This window comes from Falco peregrinus, chromosome 1 (assembly GCF_023634155.1).
Source record: "Falco peregrinus isolate bFalPer1 chromosome 1, bFalPer1.pri, whole genome shotgun sequence".
NCBI lineage: Eukaryota > Metazoa > Chordata > Aves > Falconiformes > Falconidae > Falco > Falco peregrinus.
In genome coordinates this window covers 78,258,042-78,281,238 of record NC_073721.1, presented here as the reverse complement: position 1 = coordinate 78,281,238, position 23,197 = coordinate 78,258,042, and the positions used below count along the sequence as shown (strand labels likewise).

The 23,197-nt window shown below is 40.5% G+C and overlaps 1 protein-coding gene across 4 annotated transcripts in view; it reads left to right on the top strand.

Moving 5' to 3' along the window:
• Positions 1 to 23,197, top strand: part of DCAF5 (DDB1 and CUL4 associated factor 5) — a 77,397-nt gene that overhangs the window by 40,454 nt on the left and 13,746 nt on the right. For all 4 annotated transcript variants that reach the window (XM_005230739.4, XM_055798021.1, XM_013305424.3 and 1 more), the window contains exon 7: positions 15,079 to 15,145. In XM_005230739.4, coding sequence (XP_005230796.2) covers positions 15,079 to 15,145 — 67 coding nt within the window. The remainder of the gene's footprint in view (positions 1 to 15,078; positions 15,146 to 23,197) is intronic.

The following is a 23,197-nucleotide window of genomic DNA, read 5'->3' as shown; positions in this document are numbered from 1 at the left end:
AATAGTTTGTTACTGCACCGAGGCAGGACTCTGTCCATGATTCTAGAGCTGGATGTTGTCTTTGCACAGCTGTGTTTAATAAGCACTAATAATGTTTAAGGACAAAAAAATGTATTTGAAAGCCATGATAGTATAGAACTAAGATCTGAAAATTTCTTTGCTGTCGTCAAGAAAATTCCTGTGGTCAGAATTTGGTAATTAATTCTACTGCTGCTGCTGCAGGAGGCAGAGTTGAGCTTCTTTCAGATTGCAAGTAGGAAATACATTTACATCACTGAACTTGAGCAGTGTTTCTGAGTTTTACATAGTTTTTGGCAGGAGGAATATAAAAATGCAATAATTAAACCATCCTGAAAAAAATAGTGGTTTACTATAAGAAATGGCCAAACACATGTATTGTTTAAGAAGAAAACTGCTGGTGATTTGTGGTCTATTATTTAGTCAGCTTAAAGATGACGCTTTTTCTCCTCTGGAAGTCAGAGTGGACTGTGTACACTCTGACACAGAGTTTAGCTTCTCATCTGTTACTGAAGATCTTGAAAAAGCCTTAATGTCTGTTGTTTCTAGGCCATTTTCTTATAGATGTGGTGTTATTTTAATGGGAATAATTTGGCTGTTCTGTATCAGGTTGATGCAGCACTTCAGAAGCCTGCATTTTTAAAAAACTTGATATTCTTTTGGCTTAATGGACTTTCTGTTCAGATAAGTTGCAGGACATAATGCTACTGACCAGTTAGAAATCAGATGAAGTTTAATGTGGAATATTAGAGGTGTGGATTTTAACATTTAGATACCTGCTTATACCCATCCTCCAACTGGAAGGAAAAAAGATAATGAAGTCACAGAAAATGCCAACGTGTAGTCCAACTGTATAGGTCTGAAACTGCTCAGTAACGCTCAAATTCAGCTGACTAAGATTGTCAATGCTATGGATAGCCCTTAGGGAGAATCCAATTCCAGGTCTAACTAGAAAAGGTTAGAGTTGGAACCTACTGTTAAGATACACAAGATGAATGAAAAAGTATGTAATGTTCATGCAACTAGTTCTATATGTTCTGCATAGAACATGTTCTATACAACTAGTATGGGTTTGCTTTTTGGTGAGTTTTGTGAGTATGAAATAATGTATACAAGACTCCCCTCAGCAAATCAGAATCCACCAAAAAAAGTAGTAAATCTGTTTCCAATTTAATCTGGTTCCAACCCCCTCTCCCATTTAATATTGCTTCCCTTGTCTTAATAAAGAACGTCTTTCATTCGGGATCCATACAAAGTCAGCTTCATAGAATTTCTTGCTTTTATTTCCTTGTAGGATCAAAACTTTGTGTGGGCTAAGGCTCGTTTGAAGGGATCTAAGGATAAGAAAGTTGTGCTCAAATTATGAGCGGCCCTTGTGGTAGGAAGACTTCTTCAGAAATTATCTCTCATTGCACCTCTGATTTTCTCTGGCTTTGAATTTTGTTTTCATCTTTATTGTACTGATAACTCAATCTTTTTTTTTTTTCTCTTTTAACCTGTCTTAAATAGTTAGGTTTTAATACTTCATACAGAGCCTGGTAATTTTAAAATGTGACTTCCCTGTGTTCACAAATTATGTTGTCTTCACAGGTAGTTAATCTGATAAAGTTGCATTTCCATTTTATATTTTAATCCTAGCAAGAAAGGGATATCCTTAACTCATCAGCGCTTAGAATGCGGTTGCACTGGGAAAAAGATGAACTGCTGAAAGGGGGAGGCCTTTCTTATCCAGCAGATGTGATGCAAGACCTTTTATGATCAGCTTCCTAACCTGGCAGAAGCATTTACTTTTTTTTCTGGGTTAATGACTTATACTGACACTCAGAGAGCTCTAGGCCAGTGTTTGAATGCAATATAAGGAAGGGATCAGAGGGTAGGTGAGAGATGGAGAGAGGCCTTTTCAGTGCTGTGGGAGCCAGCTCCTCACACAACTAGTCTTTGCTAATCTTTCTATGAAGTTTGTACATGGAAAATGGTTTACTTGCAGGAAGTTTTCCTGTAAATCATGACCACCAGGGTTTAAAACCCACAGCTGTTAGTATCTCAGTACTTGCCTTTGGAAGTTGGCTGTTACACAGTGGTGAAAATCTAGGTAAATAACACAGTCCCATATGGAGCTGTTGGATTGTAGTATGGCAGTCTGAGCTGCAAGCACACAACTTATGAGTTCCTTTAGAGATCACCTTATATTTTAAGAAATTAAATACTTAAATTTCCATGATAATCAGATGTGTTAGTCTTACTTTGACAAGGTGTGTGTGTTAAATTAATACAATTTCTTTGCACATATAAAACAGGCTACTAGTAGGGGAACAGTGATTGATTTGTTTGTTGACAGCAGTTAGGCTCTCAATACTAATCTTTTCTCAGTATTGCCTTTTTAGACTCCACAGATTGTGACAGGTACTCAACAGGACTTGTGTCCAGAACTCCTGACTTGTCATACCAGAGGGGAACCTGCTACCAGCAGGTGTGCAGTGATCTGTGTACCAGCTCGTTTTTTTGGAGCATCTCCGATGCAAGTACATTGAAACCGCTTAACAAAGAATGAAATACCATTAATGCTTTAAGGAACGAAACTCAGAAGGATTCAGCTGTTAACCCCAATGATATTTTTTTTCAAGTTTAAAAGAGCACGTTCTGAATTGCTATGATGGTTTTGAGTTGTTGCAGGTATTTTTATGGGTGTGTGAGTTGTAGCATGAGCTAGGTGAGGGGATCTTGGAAGATGAACAACTTTGTTTCTTTCTGTGTCTTTGCACACTGTTGTTTTCCTCCAAAAGCATTATTGCCCTAGTCCTTGTGAATCTGATTTGAAAATCAGCCAGCAGTATATGCAAGCATTTTTCCTAGAAATGCCACAGTCAGACTTTTCTTGTTTCTTACAACTACCAGAGCTTGAGAGGCAATGTTTTACTTGCACCCATTTATAATTGCCTTCTTGCTCCTCTCAGAATGCTGTTTTTGTCCATGTCATGAGTGTAATGACCTCATTTGCATGACACCAATTTTTCTTTTCTTTCTAGGGGAGCTCTGATGTTGCTAGATAAATGCATTTAAAATCGTATGCCATTTGTGTTATCTGGGAGCTTGCTTGAGTCATACAGCTGTGGAAGGGAGGAAGAGTAGGGTAGGCTAGATGGATCAAGCATGATGCTCAGCTGCCCACTCCCTCTGTTGGCTATAGAGATTTATGTAAGTGCATAATTTATCCATCCTTCTGGTATGGGCATCCAGGCCCAGAATTTTAAAGGCAGTTTTTTTATGCACCTAACTCCCACTGACTTTACCCTAGTGCACGCAAGTGTTTGTGTACATACAAATCATAGAATGTGTGAGAATCTGGAGTTGTGTCAGGGTACTGGGGGAGTTTTCATTCTTCTTGTCAGCATTAGAATTTGGGAAATGTTGTTCATATACTCAGGGTTTTAGTTGCTAGACTGGTGTGGAAAGTATCTTCTTGGATCTGAGGATACAGGAAGTATTGAAGGGCTTCATGTACCCAAATGCTTTTTTAAGTGTAGGAGCCTCAGAGGCCATGGTGATGGGCAGCAGCAAAAAAAGACCACAAAACACACAACCAAACACAACCCCCCCTCCAAACTAAAATAGATCAAAAGCTTTTCTTGCTCAGGAATTGTTGTCTGTGTCACAATGATGAATGCTATCAGCTCATTCCTTTTTTTCACTGTGCAGATAATGTGAGGCTCTATAATGCTTGTAGCTGTAAAATAACTGCTTATTGCCTGCTTTAAAAAAGGTGGGGGTGGAGAGAAATAACTTGTACCCTGTGAATCAAACAAAAAGTGTCTTGACTCTGGCATGCCCTCAGACATTACATCACCACTCAGCCTTTTCTGTTGACATTACGCTGGTATAGGAGAGTTTCAGGAATGCACCGCTCATGGTACTGCAGACTGCTCCAACTCCCTATAAAGTTACAGCCTTCATTATGTTGAAGTCTGTGTGCCTAATAGCCCTGGTTAGGGACAACCTGGTTTTTAGGACAGAATTATTGCATGAATGTAACCCTTCCAAGAAGAGGATTAGCTGTATAGGTGCCAGGGGTCTTATATGGTTGTGCATTGCCTTTGTAAAGAAATAGAACTTTTCTTCTGTGTTCTTTGTGTCATCTAACTTAAAAGCCATTTATCTCAGGACATAGTATTTCTCAATGTCTAGCTTTAAAAATGAAAAAGAAGAAAGGGAATTATTTTTCTAAAGAACATATTGTGAGTTTCCTGTGCACAGAAGACTTTTTAATGAATAGTAGCTTATTGCAGTCAGTATTTCTTAATATAGGAGAAGCACCCAGTGTCCAAATATGTTGCTGTGTTTGGATAAAAAGAAAATCAATGTCTTACTCTGTCTTAAATTGGCTTCTTCCAAGAATTGCTTGATGAGGTTGTTTGTTGTTTTGTTGGGGTTTTTTAGCTTTATCTAAATGGCAGTTTTAAATCCCAGCTATATGCATAACATTGCATATATATAAAATACATACATGAGTAATTTATCTGGCTATGAAATTATTTATTCATATCTTCCCTGTTACTTTTGTAATTGATGTGGGAGGATCATACTGAAAGTGTCTCTTAGAGTCAAGGTCTTGACAGAAGGAGTTGGGAGTTTTCGTCAACCTTTTTACTCTGATCTCTTCTTTCCCGATTCCCTGGGGCATCCTGCCAGCCCTGTTTCCTGTCTCCTTTCTCTTCTTCATTTCTGTAAGCCGTTGGGGGGGGATGTTTTTAGACCTCTGGACAGTAATGCATCAGTCCAAAGTGACCCACACTGAAGCTAAATTCTGGTGGAGTGAAACCCTAATTCAGGAGACTTTGAGGTTTGCAGGTTTTGTGTTCCTCATAGTGCACCACCGGAGATCTGCAGTTTGGTAGGATCCCTCGTGCAACGATGGGAGAGGGAAGGGAGAGTGAGCAGGAATGCACTGCTAAACATGACATGCGATGGGCGATGCACTGACAGTGTTTCTTGTTGAACTGTTAAAACTAGGCTTTGTCTAGATGCTGAAAAAGCGACCATGAATTCCAAACCATTTTGACTAATAGAATATTTGATTTAATGTGTATTTGAAAAAGTAAAGTAACAGATGACTGAAGAAAACAAAAGAGTGCAATTGGGGTACATGCAGCTTCAGCCATGTACAGGGGAGTCCCCTTCATATGCTCAGATAAATTGTTGCTTTCTTTGGAATGTAATAAGAATATTTTCCCTGCCATAGAAATCCTCAATCAGGGTTTCTAAGTTGCTTTTGTTCATGAATAAAATTAGTGTTACGGCCTTTCTGCATGGCAAAGAGGCAGCTGTAAAAATGTTGATGGATTGTTCCCGATGATGCTTCTGTAAGCATTTAAAACTGCCGCACACAGAGTTGGCTGCTTGTAAGATTAGGGATTTAGGGAGTGGGAATACAAATTTTTGGCTTTGAATTTTATGTCCTAGAAGCAACTTGTGTTCCTCCAGTCTGCTGTGTCACAGATTTTCTTTTTCCAGTTCATGAGACAGGCATGCTTCTTACCAAGGAGCAAAGTTTCTGTTGTAAAAAGCCTTTGGACGTATCTGCTTGATTTTCGGGCCGAGATGGAAAACTTCTAAACTCTTTTTTGTGCCAGTTTCAACCTTCCTGAAAAACAGTCTCAAACAGTACAGGTTGCAAGCTGCTTCCCTGGCTAGTATGAAAAAAGACAGCTGTTCTCAAAACAATTTTTTGTTTTCTTAACACCACAACACTGTTAGCCCTAGTGGTAGATTACTCTTTAAATTTATTAAAACATTGTACAAAAGGTATGATTTGTGCCCCAGAGCTTATTACAAAGCAGAAGATAAAAGAACGTATAGGTATCTGTTCTTGTAGGTAAATTTTCTTAACTGCAAGTTTTCCAAAACACATTTCAGAAATAGCTTCCTCAGTTATGTCTCTTCTTTAGGTTTTCTCATTGAGGGACAGCCTCAAGAGGTTTGTAGCCTGCCCAGGTGACTGTTCTTTACCTCTTTTGGACCCTACATCCTGGTAACTGCCTTGGGGAGAGGAACTTAGATGGTAACAGTGAGAGCTTCTAAAAGAAGCAGCCGCCACTCCGACTGGGATTGCAGTCTGAGGTACAAACAAGGCAGTATGCCATTGAGAGGGGAGGTCCTGTTCTTTACTTGGGTTGTGCTGGCACCCACCTGACCCCTGCAGAAGCTGGTTGAAATACATAAATGAGAAGAAATACATTGAATGACTGATTGCAGTTTGTATGGGATTTTACTGTTCTAGCTAATGTGTCTGTGTCATGAGCACTGATGTTGGCACAAGGGGTGTAGGTGGGAACATAGCTAGGGAGAAGGTCAGCAGATGATCATTAGAGCAGCTTTCCAAGGTGTACTCAGTGGGAACCCTATACTAAAAGCCTAGATTCATCAACATAAATGTAACAGCCTGACAGAAAGATCAGGAATTGCAGAGAGAAATACTCGACCAATTGACAGTTGTTTAAGGAAAGGAAAGGAAAGGAGTGCTCTGCTCTGTGGGAGATCCTAGGTTTTTTCTTTTATACCACTGGTATTTCCAATCTGAAACAAGCTGTATTATCTTGCTGATTCCTTGTTCGTTTGCTTCTTGTTGCTTTTTGAATAGGAAAAAGACTTTTCCTCCTTCATTGATGTGGCCTTACCTGGTTTCCCTTCTGGTCAGTGGGTACTGTAACAATAGAAAGATGATCTGAAAACAAATCTGTGGGTTTTCTACCTGCAGGAAATGCAGGCTAACAATAAATTCTGACCAAATGGTAAATTAAGTATCAATAATTTCTTAAAAATGGAGAAGATAGCAGGGGAGGTCTCATCATAGAATGGTTTGGGTTGGAAGGGACCTTAAAGATCATCTAGTTCCAATCCCCCTGCCATGGGCAGGTACGCCCTCCACTAGACCAGGTTGCTCAAAGCTCCTTCCAGCCTGGCCTTGAACACTTCCAGGGATGGGGTATCCACAGCTTCTCTGGGCAATCAGTTCCAGTGCCTCACCACCCTCACAGTGAAAAATTTCTTTCTAATATTTAATCTAAATCTGCCCTTCTTTGGCTTATAGCCATTCCCTCTTGTCCTACCGCTACGTACCCTTGTAAAAAGTCCCTCTCCAGCTTTCTTGTATGCCCTCTTTAGGTACTGGAAGGCTGCTATGGGGTCTCCTCAGAGCCTTCTCTTCCCCAGACTGAACAACCCCAACTCTCTCAGCCTGTCTTCATAGGAGAGGTGCTCCAGCCCTCTGATCATCTTTGTGGCCCTCCTCTGGACTTGCAGCAACAGGTCCGTGTCCTTCCTATGTTGGGAGCCCCAGAGCTGAACGCAGTGCTGCAGGTGGGGTCTCACAAGAACCGAGTAGAGGGAAAGAATCACCTCCCTCGACCTGCTGGTCACGCTTCTTTTGATGCAGCCCAGGGATACAGCTGCAAGCGCACGTTGACAGGACATGTTGAGCTTCTTGTCCACCAACACACCCAAGTCCCTGCCTTTGCCTTCTGTGGCTTGGGCAGTATGTCTGGAGCACATGCCAGTGAAGACCAAGGCAAAACCACTGCCTTGGTTTTGTAGTAGTAGCTCAGCCTTCTCCATATCCTGGGTAACCAGCTCTCCCATTTCCTTCCAGAGATGGCCCACATTTTCCCAGGTCTTCCTTTTATCACAGACATACCTAGAAAAGATTTTCTTGTTGCCCTTGATGTCCCTGGACAGATTAAATTCTATTGGGGCTTTAGCTTTCCTAACCTGATCTGTGGCTGCTTGGACAGTTTCTCTGGATTCCTCCCAGGCTACCTGTCCTTGCTTCCACCCTCTGTAGGCTGCTTTTTTGTGTATGAGTTTGTCGAGCAGCTCCTTGTCATCCATGCAGGCCTCGTGGCATTTTTGCCTGACTTCTCTTTGCTGGGACACATCGCTGCTGAGTTTGGAGGAGGTGATCCTTGAATAGCAACCAGCTTTCTTGGGCCCCTCATTTATCAGGAAGATGTGCAGTGCAGTCCTGGCATCACAAAAGGTCCAGAAGGAGGTATAAAAAAACCTCTGAGTGTGTTCTGTCAAAATTTGTCATTCAAACTATGTAATACAGTAAGACCTGTGTTCATGGTTGTGATACATATATAGATGCATAAACAAGCACACATACAAATACATATGTGTATATGAGGTGAACCTCTCTTACTTTTTGCTTGTATTTATTTATAGCTTGCCGCCTTAGCCCCTTTGAAATAGTTCCATGAGAAGCAGGTTGTGGTGATATCATTGGGATTTTGTTGGGTTCAAGGATGAATTAGCATTTGGGTTTCCTGATGTTTAGTAGGGTGATGTAATTTTGGTACTGCTTTGTACTCAGTGGCTACTTACAGGGTCTCGCACTCTCCTCTGTGTGGCTGCCTGTTTGTAAAAGAGTATTTCTAAGCAGTCCATAATTCTGGAACCCTCAGGTCCTCTATCAAATTTGAAATTGGCCTCTTTTTTTTTTTTTTTTTTTAATTTGGAAAAAGTTCTTGGAGACAGAGAGATGCCACAAGGATCAAAAGAGCATAAGCCCTGTTTCCTTAGGAAACCTTTCCTCCTTGAAAAAATACATTTTTAATGTTTTTTGTGTAAATTGAATCCTCCGAAGTTCTGATTGCTATGAATTTCGATCTCTTTTTGACAAACAAGCGAAAATCAATGTGTTTCAGACTTCAGTGATGCTTCATGTAGAAACGTGGTTTCCTCAGTGCATGTCCCACCAAGGAGGTGTGCAAGGCAGCTCTTCTCGTATGCTCAAGAGGAGTTAAGACTTCAGCCTAGCAGCTTGTCACCTATACAGATTATCTGTTGTCACAGAGAAAAAAAGCAAAAGCCTACACCCCGCCCATGAGTTATATTATATTACAGGCAATACATGGAGGAACTGTACCTCCTGCCTGTTAAAGGAGCTGTGCAAAGCACCAGCAGAACTGTTTCAGATTTGGATGCCTCTATGCTGCTTCCCCAGTGTGTGGATTTTGCATTACTTTAAGAAGCTAAGGGACAGCTTGCTAAAAGCCTGAGGAAAATTCTGACTTCTCTGATCTTTTCTGCCCCGGGTTTCATTGGCCCCTCTGAGGAAAGGACAGACATGTTCAAGTGCGTGGGAACTGAGATTTAAGAAGTTTAGTCTCTGTCAGAGCTGACTGGTTAGTAAAGCTGTAAGCAGCAGCATGGAATTTGAGTCTAACAAGCATTTTCCTGTTAGTAACTTAGCAGCAATCACTTATCAAATGTTTATCATCTCTGTACCATTACTCATGACCTCATTCATCTATTTATATGATGATGGTGCTTTTTGGTTTGTGCTTTTAAGGCAAATTCTCCTACATTCTTTCCCTTCTTCCCTACGTTAGTAGGGCCATTCAAAAGACTTGCTGATAATTTTGGAAAAGTGATCCATGTCTGCTGGTCTCTCATCCAGGGTCAAAAGCTTTAAAATGTCGCTGATATAGGTCATAAGTAAGAGGAAATTTTATGGAAGCAGGAAATGTGCATGTTGGAAACTGTAAAATAAGATTTGATTTAGATACAGTTTTATTGAAATACTCTAGTAGCACCTGAGGAAATAGAGTTTGTGGGATTTCGAAAGCTTTCAAACTGGCAGTGGTAAGAATAAAAATAAATTCCCCAGAATGGTAGTACTCTGCAAAATGCAATGCTAATGCTACTGTTACAAGACTAAAGCTGCAGCAGATTAGATCTCCCATTTATTTATATCAACTGCTGTAATTTCCTTGGGGAGAGAGAAAATGAGAAGAGTTACAGTGGAATGAGTGGGGAGCCCTAGTCCGAAGTAATTCTGCCAGATTCCTGATGATAGTTCATTTTATGCGTACTTGAAGCTCAGACTGAACTTGTGTTTTCTCCAGCTGCAGACTCTAACCACGCCTGAGAGTTTTCTTCCTTCTAAGGCAAACTTCTGAATCAGCAGCTTGTAGTCGTCTGGAAGCCTTTTCCTGTCATTGTTGCTAACAGCTAGACATAGAAGCTGATTCTTCCCTTCTAAAAAAACTCTGATATTAATTATTAGCAACTGTTCTTCTGTCTAATCTCATGTTCATGTGAATATTGTGAATGTTAATTTCCGAAGTCCTGGTCAGATACAGCAGCAAAAATGCAGACAATGAGGCAGGTGGTTTTAATATTGGTCTCTCCTGCCAGACATCTGAGCATCTGAGCTGCTCACACGGTGTCTGCTCTGATTCAGAATTCAGCACTGCACTGGTTCCTGAGGTTATGTTCTCCTTAGAGTTTGTCTTTTGGTTGGGGGGAGGAGGGAGAGTGCATTTACTTTAGCCATTTACTTGTCTCTGTGAATGTGCATGGTTTTGCCTCTTACTGGCTTGCCTCTGTGATTCGATTATCTGGGCTTTTGTTCTTAGAGTAAGTAGAAGGTAGTCTGCCAGGAATTACGTTTTACACATCTCAGGACCAAAAATCCTTGGCCACAATTGAAGTGGAGCCTAAGCATATGCAGCATGACGTTCTTTCATCTACCCCACCCCAACCCCTTCTTTTTCTTTTCTTTCTGTTCCTCTCTTTTAATCTACTCCTTTCCCTCATGATTTCAGTCGTATTAACTAGGGCTTGGTACACTTGATAGCAATTATTTCTTTGAATTTTCTGGTAGTAGGGACTGACTTTTGCGTTTTTTCAATCCTTATTCTGTAACTTTCAACTACTGTGTAAAACTATTGGCTTATTGTTACACTAATAATGAATACATCAAAGAAAAATTTTCACAGATCGTCTTGTAAATGTCCTAGTAATGTCAGTCCAGCTGTGCTCTCCAGAGGCCTTGGGTTCCCATTGTCTTGTGCTGAGAGTACTAACTGGAATTTAGTTTCTTTTTCAAATGTCATGGAAGAGACATGTTTCTGGCTTTTAGCAGCTTGTGCATCTGCTCTTGAAGCTTCAGCTGGCACATCTTTCTTGCAATAGCTGCAGTCATAAAGTTGTGCTTCTGGCAATCTCTTGGTTTCTGTCTGAAAAGCCAAATTCTACTTCTCAGACCCCTGTCACCTGGTCTTACAGAAAAGGACAAAGGGAATGCGTTTGGGGCTTCAATTCTATATTGTGAGAACAGCAGGAAAACATGTACCTCAGAGGTATCCTAACAGGGAAAAAGAGTAGAAAACTGTGCTACAGTGGTGGCAGTGGAGTGGCAGAAATACCAAGTAGTTGGATATTTTGTGGAATATAATCTATTTCTGATAATTATTGGCAGAGCTAGCCATTGAAATGAAATATAAATTTATATTAAAAGCTTGTAACTCACAGCCCATTGCTTACAGCATCAAACTTGTGTGATGACTTTATCAATTGTTTTTGGCAGTTACTGTTGGCTGTCTCAATTGCAAGATTAAACCCATAAGTACTTCTTCAGAACAGCTCAGATCGTGAGCTGAGTTTTGTTCTGTGACTAGACATAAATTGCAGTGTAGATGCTTTACTCATTCCTACTTGTTTTCTCTTAATTCACTCCAGAATACTTTGGCCAAGTGTATTTGATTGGTGCAAATGACGTTAGGCTAGAAGACTGTAATGAAGCATAGGACTTCATGGTGCTTTTAAGTAGGTAGGAACTATCTTAACTGGAGATAATTGGGTTGAGTATCAGTGCCATTGGAGATATTCAAGAGCTGTCTGGACATGGTCCTGGGCAGTCAGCTCTAGGTGACCCTGCTTGAGCAGGGTGGTTGGACCAAATAACCTCTGGAGGTCCCTCCTAACCTCAGCCGTTCTCTGATTCTGTGAACTACTTTAAGATACTTAGCCAATTTCTTTCTTTAAATTCCCCAAATTGTGACCACCTGAATTCATGCAAGTGTATGTGCTGAACTGTAGTTTATGCCCCTGTGTATGTGGCCTAAGCTTGTTTTCCCATTGGAGTTTCCATGAAGCGGTGATGCAGTGTAAAGGTTTCAGGTGGGCATTTTCCTGACACTGCCCATTCTCTCCCCACATCCCACCTTCCCATCCCCAACCCCCAAAACAGCCCCAATCCACCAAGATGATTATTTCCCTTCTTACTTTGGTAATCTTTGAGAAAATAGAATCAGAAGAGAGCTCTGGAGGTCATCTGACTTAAGCTGCTTCTCAGAGCAGAACATCTTCAAAGTCAGATCAGGTTGCTCAGGGAATTATTTGTCCAGGTAAATTTTGGATCTGCAAGGGCAGAGATTCCACTGCCTTTCTGGGGACAAGTTGTAGCGTTTGTTACGCTCCTCCTAAACATGCTGTTCCTTTGTGTTCAGCTGCAATTTCCCTTGCTGTGACTTGTGACTGTTGCTTCCTGAGTGTCCACTGCATGCCTCTGAGAAGAGTCTGTCCCCAGCTGCTCTGTATTCCTTCAAACAGTGGGAGACTCTTGAGGTCCACTCTGTGTCTTCATTTTCTCTTCTGGCTAAATAAGCCCAGTTCCTTCAGCTTTTCCTCACAGGTCATGTGCCTTCAGCCCCAGCAGCCCTCCTGCACTGTCCAGTTCATTAGTGTTGCTCTTGTATTGGGGGACCCAAATTGAACATAATACTCCAGGTATGGCCTCAAAAGTATGGCCAGGTAAGGGTAATAATCACATACTAGACCTCCTGGTTCCACTGTTGATAGTGCAGTCAAATTACTTTTAGTCCCCATCACTGCAAGGGCACTCTAAATTTTGCTATCTCCAAACCGAAACAGAGTATATTCAGATGGGTGGTCTTTGTAGGTAGTATGTTCTTTTGTAGTGGACAGTGATACACCAGATTTCCTAGACAGTTAGCCATTGAGCCTTACAGCATACACTGTGTTCCTCTGCAAATCAGTTTGGAAGCTGATTTGAAGAGTCTCACAAACATTTTATTCCCTGCACGTATGTACTGTGATTTTTCTGTTTTGTGCCTTGTGCAGGATATCTGAAATCTGTCACTTTGGGGCCTGTCATTGTTGGTAGGTTTGTTTAATTTAGGACGTGAAATGCTGAATGACTCTCATATTAAGTTGTTAGAACTCATTTGATTATTTTTTTTAAAGGGTGTTAAGATCATAAATTCAAGATACGAGCTTTCTAGCTATTTTAGAAGTCTCCATTTTCCCCCACATGTCCTAGGCAAATCAATTGCTGCTTCAGCCATTCAATTTGGTAATAATTACTAAAAATGTGCAACATCTTTATAACTTTAAACAAGACCTTTTTTTTTTTTTTTTCCCTCCTGTGTAGCGTTTCCTCTGTAACAAAGCATTTTAGAGGTGCTTGCTTTCTGATCGCTGGGAGGTTGCCTATATGAGCCCTAATATGTGTAGTTTTGGCACAGTGGCTCAGCCTGCTGTGGGCTAACATTTATGAGCAGTCAAATGAAAGGGAAGCGCATATTTCTGGCACTGATCAGGTCAGTTTGGCAGAGGTAAGCTGCCTAAGTGCTTGAACATGTTGACTTGTAGACATAACTTTCTGGCTTGGAAAGTATGGGTTTATAAGTGATGCAGAACTAGTGTGCACAAGTTTTTAAAGGCATTTCTGTTTGATCAGTGCTTCGTATCTATCAGAAAATTAGCATAATTGCATTCATAACTGCTTACTGACATCCTACATCCTTAAAAATAAGAGAAAAAAGAATGCTTGGACTGTGATAGTAGGAAACCAGAGAAGGGATTTCAGTGGTTGGTTATTGCATTTTTGTGGCTGGAAACATCTGAACACTGCACTAACTTAATTAGCATTGCAAACGGAATGTATGCACATTTATAGCCATTTTCTCAGTGTTAGAGTGTATTTTTATTTGCTTCTCAGTCCTGTGTTATTCCAGGACCTGTCTCCTCACTGCTTGATGTTACTTTGCCCGATGAGTTTATGTATCCCTGGAGGATGAATGACAGAAACCAGTTATATCTGAGCCAAACAAAACAGAATTTGTCTCCTATCAAAGGTTAGAAGAGGGACAGACTTGCTCCATTTCTTTTTCTCGCTTCCTTCTACCCTAATAACAACAAAATGAGAAACCCAGCTTCTTGACTGTACTGATTAAGCAGAAGCCTTAAGTCACTTGAGGGCTAGAGATTTATTTACACTGTCTACACCGGTATAACTAGAACTGGAATCTTCCCTTGGCTCTACTACATGTCATCTCATCTCTAATTTGAGGGAGAAATAAATGACAGGGAGTACAGTTTATTGGAGAAGAGATACTTGGAGACACAGTTTGTGACCTCTGATAACTGAGAGGCATAAGCTTTTTACCATATCACATGTCACCTGTTATTCTACTGCATGTTTGTAGTATATTAAGCTACTTCAAATTGCATATTGCCTAAACTTCTGTACAATAAAGAGATTGCTTATCTTTCATGCACTGTTGAAAAATGGCAGCTTTCCATCTCTCCAGAGTAACTATAACCAGGAAAAAAATGAACAGTGTGATAAATGTGGTGGTTTGTTGGTTGGTTGTTTTTTGTTGGTGTTTTTTTTTTTAAAATCACTTGAGACTTGCTGATAGTGAATTTTTAGCTTTGGTTTTGTTCAGTTTTCAAGGTTTTCCTCAGTGACTGACTTTTGATGGTCTTAGTAGACTGATTAAGCCAGACTTAATCTGTTGTGCTTTTTGTGTAATGGACATGCTAGCTCTTTTCTTAGGTATGTGTTTGATGGAGTTTGCTGTGGTAGTTCAAGAGATGAGAAGAAAAGATGAAAGACTTTGACGTTAAGAAAAGACCAGAGTTGCAGGCTGCAAGATATGAGAGCTTGATCTAGACACGCTTGTATTAAAGCCAACCAAAATCTATAACCTTATTTAGCAAAGAAAACATACGCTTTGGGCAGTAGGCATCAGGTACATGAAGCATGCTTTTAAATTTTGGTCTCATTATATTCATGCAACATTTTGGTGTTGATACCCCCGTTTAAAGGTAAGTTGATCACCAAGGTGTAAAGAATGATACAAATTATCTTTTTTCCCCTCATTTTTGGTTTGAAGAAACTAGATGAACAATAAAATAACATAATTCAAGTGATACTTTCTAGTAAACTGCTTTTATTTTTATTCCTAACAGTACATCCTTTCGGGCTCTGATGACTTCAATTTGTATATGTGGAGGATTCCTCCAGATCCAGAAGCAGGTAAGTTTTGTTGTTTGGGATGGGACAGGTGTCTGACAAATACTAGTTGGGTTTGAAAAATTTGAAAAATTGATTTTGTCACTCAGCCTCACAATCAGAGCAATTCTGATGAAGGCTGGATGGGGAAGAGTTTGCAAATGCCTAATCCAGTCTCTGGTTAACAACGCCAATGCAATCTTATCATGCTAATTGTATTTCTCTTCTCGTATTATGATCATTTAAATCTTCTAGATGAGCTTTTGAAGAGAAAGAGTTGTGGCTGGAGCAGGGTGTGTCTCTCCTCCCTCTTGTCTACCCACACTTGCTTCTAAGCAGATCTGAGTTCACTGAGGAACTTAGGATCATGTGTACTAAGATATTTCATCTCACAAGAAGCTTGCAGCATAAACTGGTGCTGCATGCACAGACTGGTTGTTACAGCTCCAGTGCACTGGCCTCTCTTCCCCTCTTTCTTTCCTTTCACACCAAAATCCTCCCACTGATTTCTAATGCAGAGCAGTTATGATCTGTTACTTTCTCGGTGGAGGACTGCTATCAGTGGTGGAAATGACCACTTCTGACCCTTTCCCATGCTGGGGCAGACATGCTAAGCAAATAGCACTAGCTCAACTCTGTGTGAAAGTATAGGAGGGGGGTGTTAAAGTAAAGCAGCAGTATGTGTGGGCTATAACAGTACTGCTGTGGATGCCACAGTTGGTCAGTGCCTAATTTGATACCATCTAGTATTTTGTAGTGTTTGGCAATACCGCGCTCTAAGCCATACAACATCAGCATATCTCTTCCGTTGAAACAAATCTCTGTTCTCTTTTAGAAGGGTGTTGAATCTTGATTGAAAGACACAAGACTTTAGGAAATGTACTACCATTTCTATTTTTAATGGCTCCAGCAGTTTAGACTGTACATTACAACTGTATTGCATAGAATTGAGTGCTATCCTGTGGTCTCAGGTGCTCTAGCAACAGTGAGAGCAAATTACAAGCTGTGTTAGAGGTAAAATGAAAATATTTTGTTTCATTTTCAAAGGCTGTTAATCATAGCTCTGTAATCCACAGCTGAGAGGATAACTAGCCTCTAAAAAGTTTGGTTAATGGCAGGGTTTTGAGGAAAATGCCATTCTAACTTTTTGATTGCTTATTTAACCAACATTTAGTGTTGCAGTCCAGAAGTCTTCTAAGATGGTCCTGCTAAGTATATCAGTACCTTGACCTCTATCTTTATGTAGGGTTTGCAGAGACTTCTCCCTGCTTTCCTTTTAATTTGTATGATTTTCTTTTACATTTGACACTGCTTACTACTACTGTTGAAATTTCCTCTTGGTTAAAACAAAGGTTACACACGTTTAGATTGGTTATTTATCTGTAAGTTTTTGTATGGACTGCAGAGTTACATTCTATGCATGTTACTACACTTGTCATGACTCCACTTGTAAATTCTGGACTTGAGGGTTTGTGTTTATTTGGCTGTGATGTTCTTGAAAACTTGTTTTCCCAGGCAGCTGTAGTTGACAAACTTTTTATTTGGAACCTTTGCACAAGGAGCGATAGCTAAAATTACCACAAAACAATGTCATATGTGTTTTGGTCAGCTTTCTTGTTTCTGGTTCTTGTAACTTGAGGAAGGGTGTCAGTAAACTTGCAACATTGCAGTTACAAAATTATTTACTTAATGTCAATTGCCCTCAGTGGTTGGGTAATGAGCTCTGAAGACCCAGTGTGTATGTCTTAGTCTCTTGTAACTTGAGTAGCTCTCTTATGGAAACACTTCAGGAGAACTCACCAGCTTTGTTTTGTTAGACCTAAAGATACAGCTTCTGTGGCAAATAACTCACTAGGCATCCGCAGCACCTGTGATGGGCTTATTGAAGTTCTTCATTCAGCTTTTCTTGAAGGGTTGTGCCTGTTTTGAATGTGGTGAAATACCCTTTGTTAAATCTCATCCTATGATTCAGAACAATTGTTTAGCTAGGAAGGTTGCTGTGCTTCCTTCTTGGGAGAAAGAGTCTTGCTGTAAGGATGCAGAGACTTGGAAAGCTACTGCTTCTCATGTTCTAGCTTAAAATAGGAGTGTCTTTGGGTCTGCGACCTGAGGAGGTGGAATGTGGTCTTTCATTTGAAATATTGCACAAACTAGACAGGATGATGTAATGTCCTGTACCATTGGATGGTATTTTAAATAAAAATATCTCTTCACTGATTTCTACCTTCCAGTTGAATTTAGACATTGTGTTGCTATAAATATTTATGATACAACTCTCTTAAATTATATCAGCTATTGGCAAATACCAACTTTTCTGCAAGCATAGATTTTTAACAGAGCTGCATCCAACTCTTAAATAGATTATTTTGCTTAAGTACAGGTGCACAGTAAGTACTAGCTATCTAATGGTTAGCAGCAGTACTACACAAAAGATGAAGAAAAGTGGGAACACACCAGTCAGACAACTGCAAATGTATTTCAGGTTGGAGGAATGTGGTTACCTGTGTTGGTATTTTGCCAGGAAAATGCAACAAATTCTGGGGTTTTTTTCAAATCTTAATTTAGAGGTGTCTTCCCAGTAGGTTGCATTGAATCATTGCCCTTTAGCTGGAAACTTTGCCAGCGGTTTTGTTTGGTCCAGTTATTAGACAGGATTTACTTTGGGGTGGGGAGTTCTGTGAAAAAAGGTATTTTCTAAGTTGGTTAGGAAGCTATTCTGTTGAAGAGTTTTATTGGCTGTCTTCTTCCACAACTTCAGATTATTCTGAACAGGCCAGAATTTCCTATGCCACAAGGTCAGTTGCTTTTTTACCACCTCTTGTCCTTTCTTGACGATAGAATAGTTTGCGTGTTTTTCCACCTTATTCTCCATCCAAGTACTACCAGCTTTCCACTGTGCTTCAGAAGTAATTGCTGATTGTTTGGTGAATTTGTTAGCCAGTTTTTCTCTTTAAAGTACATATCCCATTCTTCCTCAGAGGCAGAGTTTCTAGCAAAATTCATAGAGTAGTCTGGCAGAAGAAAAGCAGTCCTGAGTTTCTTTTACTTGTCACCAAGGCAGGCTAGAAGTGAGAAGAGACACCAGCTCTACATAATCTGTCCAGCAAGACTGTTAAGTTACAAGTACTTTAGGCAGTATTCAAACCTGACTCCTATAAACACGATCTCTTTCTTAGTGGTAAAGAATCCCTGTTCAAGACAGAACCTGGCATGTCTTGTGGGGTAATAGAGGGCTTAGTAGACCAAATGTTTTGCAAAATAGAATTTACATTCCTCACCCACTACTCTGAATCATCTTTGCAACTCGGAGCTTGTTTCTTGCTTTTGAAATGTTGCTCAGAGATGCTGTGTGAGGGATATGATATTTAGTTGTGACTGAGAAGACAGTTGGGGAACCTTCAGTTTACGTGAGCAGGCTGTCACCAGACTTCTGAAAGCTTCTTCACTAAATCAGAACAGCAAACTGCATTTCAAAACCCCTTTTTAATTCTGTCTTTGTAACTGTGAGCAAGAAAGGGCCTGTCATTGTGGTCCAGTTACTAAATTAAATTGCACCAATTTTCAGCAGAATTGGTGCAATTTTTCTTCCCTTTTTTTCTCCTTGTTGGTCCCTGTAAGTGCGGACACCTCTTTAGGCTTGAAGAATTTAGCAACAGATCTTTTCACAACATTTGAACAGGGTTATCTCATTTGAGACAGCTTGTGGTTTAAGTTCTCAAAGTTCCAGGCTGATAAGTAAAGATGAATAATAGATGATTAAGTGTTTCTTAATGTCTTTAGCTATTTTTGAGATTTTTTTATATAAGGGGAAACATGCAGATATATACAGATATATATATACACACACCAATTGGGTTGGGGTGGGGAGAAGCCATCTGGCCCAATGGGGAGCATGGTCTGGAAGGTTTGTATTTTTTTAAAAAAATATTTTTCTGAATTGTGGTCTTAGGATCTAAACTGTTTAAGACTGTAGTTTGTCTCTTCCTTCAGGTCAGTGTTGACCATGGTGTGCTATGGAACAATTATTTTGATTATCACAGCAAGTGAGTGATGGAGCAGTGTAGAAGAGATTCTTTGTATTTAGTGGACTGGTTTCCACGTCATGTAGATTGTAATACCAGAAACCTGTGGATATGTCCTAGCTAGATGGCATCTATCAGAAAACAAGGCAGTGTTGGGTGCTTTGTAGTGCTGTAGCCAAGATTCAGCATCCATGAGTGTTTTTCTCACCAGCCTCTTAACCTGTTTAATTTCTAATTTAGCAATAGAAAGCTGAAGGTAGCACTGAGCACTGGGATAAACTGGAGAAGCCTTAGTCCCCAGCAGTTATCCATCTGATTGTGCCAAAGCTTTTTCCTCTTTATTGTATTGAACATGTTTGCAGCTACCAGTACAAAACAAATGCACAGGCAAGCGGTTTTCACACTGCCATTTAAAAAAAAACCCAACCCCCCAGCTACTGGTTGTATGATAATTTCACTTATTTTAGTCCCTTCGTGTTCAGAAAGCCTAGCTGTTGGTAATTTGTGTAGTTCCAGTAACACCGTAAAAAACATTGTGACCTGTGTAGTTAAACGCACAGAAAGAGCAGTCTCTCTCAGACTGGGAGAGTGACAGAGTGGAAAGTGTGTGCCAAAGTTTATTTCTATAGTAATTTTGTCTTAGCTTTCATATTGTTCTTCAGCTCTACTGGTGATAACAACAGTGGGAGTATTGGTATAGATAAGGCAGATATTTAGCAGCAACAAAAGACGGGAGAAAATATACATCCAAAAATAGCTACTACCACTACAGCTTTCTGCATAGTCTTTAGATATTTAAATATGATTTTTTTTCTTTGGCTTTTGGAACTTCTGCAGAGGTACAAGACCACCACAGGGCTGGTTCTAGCCGTAGGCTAGGCAAAGTGGGTGATTGCTTGGAAGAGCAGGTTGCCTGAAGCAAGTGCTGACACCAGCCTACTCCTTGTGCTTTCACTGAAGCTCTGCAAGGCCACACGGATGCTTTTACCTGGCCTGGGAGGTGGAGGGTGGGTTCGAAGGTGACAAGGGAAGCAGCCTGCAGGCAGAGTTGGAGCTGCTTTCTTATGGGGAGACACTCCCTTTCGCTCTGTCTTGTAGTAGCAGAAGTACGAAGCTGGAGTCCCCTGGTGACTCCTCCAAACCGTATCCTCTTACCATGCTGGAAGGAGAAAGGATCATGGCCAACCCTTGCTGTTGTCACCCTATATTTGTTGTAACCAAAGTCAGTTTTGCCTGTGCTGCTGAGAAACCTGGAAGTTGGTCTGGCTGCTGGAGTTAAGATTCCTGATCCCACTGGAAGGGAGGGCCCTGTGCTCTCAGGGCAGGAGTGCTTGTATTTCCGTGTAGCTTCTCCACAGGCAGGTCTCTGAGGAGCAAAGCCATCTGCTGGCATGCATTGTACAAAACAATTACAGGTGTGTGACCGACCAGAGAGAGACTTTTTAAAGAGTCTAAACATAATCTGATGCGTTGAAGGCAGATGTCCTATATGCTATGCATATTTGCTTGCGTTGTGCTGTGCATTTGCTTTCCAAATTATGGTATCTCTTTTCCATTAGTGCATCGTGACCTCATAGGATCCAAACGCAGGGGCAGTGGCCTACAGTCTAAATGTGTCCTGGATTATTATTAATGAAAACTGAATTAATTTAAAATGAGCTTTCCACTGTAGTGCCAAGTACTACAGTGGAATGGTATGCTATGGCACACTGGCAGCAGCTGCAAATATCTGGTTCTTCTCAGGAATTTTCAGCACTTTGAGTAATTCACAAGGCTTGTATGAAGTTATGCTTTAGTCTGTAGAACATTTCTACCTTATATGAACAACCAGTGGGACTCTTTTTTTTTTTTTTTTTTTCCAGAGCCCTAGATAGAAGGATCCTCTTCTTAATGAGGTCGTTTAATTCCTCTGTTACAGAGCCGGTGGAGGATTGCTCCTTATCCCAGCAAGTTCTCTGGCGCTTTGACAGTTTTTTAGATGTTTGGAACGATGCAGCTTCCATTAGTTTAGAGGCTGTCTGCGTTCTTACAGGATTTCTGCCCTAGGGTGCTTTTTCTAATAATCTGTCACTTCCCTATTTTCCTTATCCTTCAAATAATTCATTCTTCTGGTTTTTTTAAACACCGATACATGTTATGGAACTTGCACATGGCAAGTCAGATTGCTGTCCCAGTATCTCACTCTCCATTATGATTTACCAGTGTTATTTAAAATGTGTTGGTATATACCATCCAGCATGTTCTCAATATGTGAAATGTCAACTCATTTGCATAAATATTTACAAAACTGAATAATTAACAAGGATTTCATTAGCCTAATATTTAAAACCTAAAATAGTACAGCAACTTCGTAGACATCTACTACCTCAAAGCATTGTATTATTCCTTCCTCCTGTCTTTATTGCAGCCTGTAGATAGGCCTTGTGTTGCCATGATATTCTTGTCAAATGTGTGTAGGGGAAACCTCTTTTAAAATGTACACTTTAGAGTTAGCCTTCTTCCAGGTATTATAGCAGGATATTATTTAAAGACTTTTTTTTGAGACTCTGTATTGCCTCACTTTGGAGCACTTATTTGCACGGTGCAGAGGAAGAGGGATTTTCTTGATATTTCATTTTGTGTATCAAATAAAAGCTGACCAAAAAACCAACAACCAGCACAGCTAAAAACGCTGAACCACTACTCTAAACTGTTATTAAGCATAGCAATTTTTGGAAAGTATTGCAAAACCAGCTTCCTTCCATCCCTCCAGTCTAGTAGAGATTAGAAAGTTAGAAACCTTCTAAAATCTGCATAATCAGCCTCTGAAGACTTGAAGACTTCTTTTTTTTTTTTTTAATTAATATTATTAATAACATATATGAAAGCTAATGGCTTCTGTATAAGTGCTGCTTATACATGTGGTAACTATCTAAGAATATAAAAGCTGCCGTGCTAAAAGCAATTGCAGGACTTGTGCGTGCCACTAAATTCAAAAGCAAACAAACAACACCCCCGTCTTCTAAAAAAAACCCCAACCCTAAACCTCAGAAGCAAAATTGGAGTGCTGTTGTGATAGCAGAGGTCAATTCTGCTGAAACAATACAAATGAAAATACCAGTTCAAGCAAAGACACCAAAAAGAAATAGGAATTGTTACACGCGTAAAAAGGAAGATGGCCTCAGGAATTTGAGCAGTTTATGGCCAGCCTCCACTTAATGTACAGATGCACCTTTTTTTTGCCAGCAGACATGAGCAAACTCAACTCACACTGTGAGATGGCTCGAAGCTGTATGGCTGCAGCTCAGCCTCTGCTGGGAGACCAGGGGGATTCCAGGTCCAGGCAAGTCTGGACACAGGCACAGTCTGCCACCCAGGCACACGTGTAACACCGTACCAGCTTTGCTGGACTACTGTAAAATGAAGGGACCGCTGTGAGGATAAGGTTCTGCCTTAAGCACTTCCCTAGAGACACTGCTAAAGCACGTAGACCAAAATTGCATCAAGCAAGGCGGTGTCCAAAAATGAGGTTCTGGGACAGTCTATTATATTTGACACAAAGATTGTCAGAGTGTTGCTGGAGTCAATACTTTTTGGTCTAAATACTTAAAGCCTCTTGTACTACTGGAAAAAGCCGACTGCTAAGATTTGTGATTGCAGTAATCTGCTCCTGGGGGACTTTCTGGTAATTGGGCAGTGAGTTGTTTTAAGGGGCTTTGTAGGGAAGTTCACCTTAACTCTAAGCGGAGTGAAGTATGTTCTAGTACTATGCTTCCTCTGATTTTAATGTTAACAGAAGGAATTTAGGAAACTTCAGTATTAAAGCAGATATCTTCGGAGTTCCTTTTGTAGAATCGTGGAATCAAAGAATGGTTTGGGTTGGAAGTGACCTCTAAAGATCATCTAGTCCAAGCCCCCTGCCAAGGGCAGGGACATCTTTCACTAGAGCAAGAGGCCTCATCCAGCCCGACCTTGAACACTTCCAGGGATGGGGCATCTACAGCTTTTCTGAGCAACCTGTTCCAGTGTCTCACCACCCTCATTGTTAAAAATTTCTTCCTTATATCCAGTATAA